The 3762-nt window shown below is 47.0% G+C and overlaps 1 protein-coding gene across 1 annotated transcript; it reads left to right on the forward strand.

The window, feature by feature from the left end:
- The first annotated feature begins 2326 nt into the window (after positions 1-2326).
- LOC119351894 lies at positions 2327-2918 on the forward strand. Its single transcript, XM_037618672.1, has one exon. It carries the CDS (start codon positions 2398-2400, stop codon positions 2626-2628), a length of 231 nt encoding a protein of 76 aa, XP_037474569.1. The 5' UTR covers positions 2327-2397; the 3' UTR covers positions 2629-2918.
- Positions 2919-3762: the final 844 nt, after the last annotated feature.

Here is a 3762-nt window from a genome sequence, read left to right on the forward strand (position 1 = left end):
ATGTGGCTCTCATCGGGGGTGTGCGCATGGCGGAGGGTGCCGCGCACGGTCACGGCCGGAGACGAGTGTGCTGGTGGTGCGGGTGCCCCTGGAGTCCATGTCGTTGGGAAAAAGAAGATGAAGGCAAAGAACGATTGGTAGCAGTGCTCTCGTCGCCTCGGTTTTTTTTTCTAAGGGGTGCTCCTGTCGCCACTCGAACGATTGATAGCGATTGTAGGGCCCGCGCACGTCCGGTGGAACGTTTCCGCCGGTGCGCCGTCTGGAAACGTTTTCCTAAAAAAAGGGAATCCATGGAAAATATTTGATCGTAGAACTATTTCCTTTTAAGGAAAAAGGAGGTCTGGTAATTTATTGCATGTATAAGATTAATTATGTATGGCGGGATCAATGGTTTTATATGATTATATAATCCATATGAGTTTTCCATGTGGTCTACTTTCTATATGATTTCAATGGATTTTCCTTTTCATAGAGTCTACCTTAACATAATTCTTTCATTTCGGTGACAATCATGGTATACGTCTAGTCCAGTGGAAGAATGCTAGCTTTTCAACATGACATGACATCAAATTTCTACCTTTTTCCTATTTCGGTATCTTCAAAACTTCTGAACCAAATTAAAATGTGGAGGGCTATGCATTTTTTTACCTTCACGTATTGTTTACCCATTAATGTTCAATAATTAAATCTTGAGTTGTAGTTAAGTGGAGAACTAAACTATCCTATTTTCCAATGATACAATTTGGAACCTGATAGGTTTGACCTTTTTTTCACGAGAAAACTTTCAATCTATTCATCTCCAATTATAACAGCACAACGAACACTAAAAATAATAAAAATTACATCTAATTCCGTAGACCACCGAACAACGACTACAAGCACTGAAATGAGTTGAAGACGCGCCGACGTCATCGCTCTACCGTGCCGGAGGCAGGCAAAACTTATTGTAGTAGACAGACAGTCGAAAAGTCGCCGTGTCAAGGCCCCATAGGACCAGCACAACAGAATACAACCGGCGCCGATGAAGAGTAGCGTAGGTTGAAAGGTTTGACCTTTTGTTTAAGATAAGATCAAGTGATACAAACTGGGTACCTCGCTTTTTCGTCATGGAAACTATTTGTCGTATTGATGTGTTGAACTCAATCGGTGGCTTGTAAAGCAATGCTACATCCACGTAATGGTTTACGTAAGGTTACGAACTGATCTGACATGGGACTGTTTGATTGGATTAAAGAAGAGTATTGGGCCCACCCTATCTGAAAATCAGGGAGGGCGTGTATAGATTAGATGGGAGTTTACATAGCAGCTATGTAGCCCTTTGTAGGTGTAGGATTTTCTGTGGCTTGTAGGGTGACCAAACCTTACCGTCTACGTTAATTAATTTGTGTATCTAAGGAAGGATAGTGGAAATTATAGTTAAAAAAAGGGATAGTGGAAACTTCACGTGATTAAAGCGTGGAGGCTATTCCAGCAAAAAAATAATGGGCGTACAGTTTTTTCTTCCCTTTTTAACCGATCTAGAGTCACATTGAAGTGGAGTGCTGAACTAAAAGAGAATTCGACATGAAGTACATACATGTCATTACATGGGGGAGTATTTATAAGCAGTGACTTGATTTAAGGAAGAGTCAGCCGGTTGATTCTTTTTGGCAAAAATCAAAATGGTCAATGTAAATATGTATCTCGCAAAGAAGAAAAACACAGATAACATGTACTCCAAAAATTTGAACTATATAAATCTGGCACGTGCACATTTTCCATTTTCTTGTTTGTTGGCAACATATACAAATGACTTGCTGGGGCATGGTGTATAGAGACAGGCGAGAGAACAACGCTTATATCTAAACTAAGGTGTCTTCAACCATAGGCCTTATTGTGTTTATCGTCTAGCCCAAAAGACCCAAAACTTTATCTTATCATGGATGGGCACATGGATGCATAAACTTTAATGTTTATTAGTCAACAAATAAACACATATACACTAGTAATGTACCAAACCGTTTGTGTAGTAGTACCATGATTTTTTGAAGGATTATACACTAGCGCCGCTAAAGAGGAAAATCAAAGCGTGTACTCATCCACTAAGGATTTTTTTTTGGATTTTTTTTGAGGGATTGGATTTTTTGGATGAGGACTGAAGAGTCGCACATGGGCCTCCCGTGGGTCGTATGTCCACGTAGGCGAGCCGGTAAAAGTAAAATCCAAACGGATCGCTGCCGCGCGCGCAGGCGCAACGGTCCTGCCACTGCTTGCCGCCTGCGCCCTCGTCCCGTCCGCTATATATACGGGCCTGCCATCCCCGTCACCGGCCACAACAATCCCCAGACTTTTCAAATCCAAACCACCAACTCCCCCCTCTTCTTCCTCCTCTCGTGCGATCGAGGGGATCGTCGATCGATGGCGACAATGGGTGTGGGCGGAGCGGTGAAGATGATCGTCGGGGCGAAGGTGGAGCGGGTGGTGGGCACGGGCAAGGCGCCCGGCGCTTGCCCGTCCTGCGGCGGTCCCGTGGTGGCGACGGACGTGGAGAGCGAGCGGCGCATCCTGTGCCTCCCGCTGTGCCTCAAGAACAAGCGCAAGTACTCCTGCACCAGGTGCTTCCGCCGCCTCGTCACCGTCTACAGCTAGCCGAATCCAAGCCTATACTCCTACCGATCCATCCATCCATCGATCAACTAGCGTGCGGAGGCGAACAATCCCCGAGTTCTTTGGTTCTTGTTGGCCCTAGAGTAGCTTGCTAGCCTGGCTAATGTAATTCATTCATCTAATTTCCAGACTTTCCAGTAGCCATATCTAGCTAATCTGGTGAGGCGCTGCAAAACTGGCACTCTGCTGTGTCTTGCAGCAACCTCTCTGTCAATGGTGGCGGGGCACCTCCGCGTTAATGCGCAGGCCAGTAATGGGAAATTTCAAACGCCTCTCGTCCGCTCGATTAAGAATTTAAGATGGTGCAATTAACGCACGGCTGGGACCATGATGCTGTGCGGTAAAATGCAGTCCCGGCCCACTGCCCAGTGACTAGCGTAACCCTCTGATTCTCAAAAAAGGAAGTACATTGACTCCTCTCGATCGATCCCGCAAGGCTGTTCAACGTGAGCTGTTTCTTTCCTTTTTTGCGAAGGTTACAGTAACCTGTACTACTGATAAACAGTGTAGTAGCAGGCACAGAATCTCCGTCGCCGCATGTACTACAGTGGTAGCTGCCACGGATCGATGGTGACGCCCACAGCCACAGCTCATGCAATGCTCCCACAAGCCACGGCAGGCAGAAGCAGCCGGCCGGCGCGCGGGCACGGCCCTTCCGTTGGTTATCTGTTGCTTTCGCGGGCAATCACGTAGTAGTACGTACGTCATACGAGTAAAATCCCCGCGATTCGATCTGCACGGCTGCGCATTGGTCGTCCGGCCGGCCGATCTAATCTGAACCCTTCTGTTCAGTGTTCACTTTGTAACCGGAGTCTGTCAAGACAAATTCATTAGTTGCAAAAAAGGAGGATTGGCAGAGTAGTACTGATCCCTGGATTGTTTCAAGTTCTCGACCGGCATCAACGTGACTGTATTGCGGGATCTCCTAGGTCACGCAGCCGCCGCCTCCTCCTCTTTCAAAAAAAGCTAGGGTTCATGCCTTGTCTCTAGTGGCCCTAAGACTACGCGGGCGCGGTGGATCCTGGTAAGGGCTGGCGGGAAGGCTCCACCCAATGACGAATCTAAAAAAATGAAGGAGGGGCTGGGTCGTCTGGGTCATGCACCTACAAGTGCCTG

This window comes from Triticum dicoccoides, chromosome 2A (genome assembly GCF_002162155.2).
Source record: "Triticum dicoccoides isolate Atlit2015 ecotype Zavitan chromosome 2A, WEW_v2.0, whole genome shotgun sequence".
NCBI lineage: Eukaryota > Viridiplantae > Streptophyta > Magnoliopsida > Poales > Poaceae > Triticum > Triticum dicoccoides.

Excerpts from the sequence above, each read along its gene's own strand:
- LOC119351894 (XM_037618672.1), top strand. The coding sequence starts at position 2,398 with ATGGCGACAATGGGTGTGGGCGGAGCGGTGAAGATGATCGTCGGGGCG.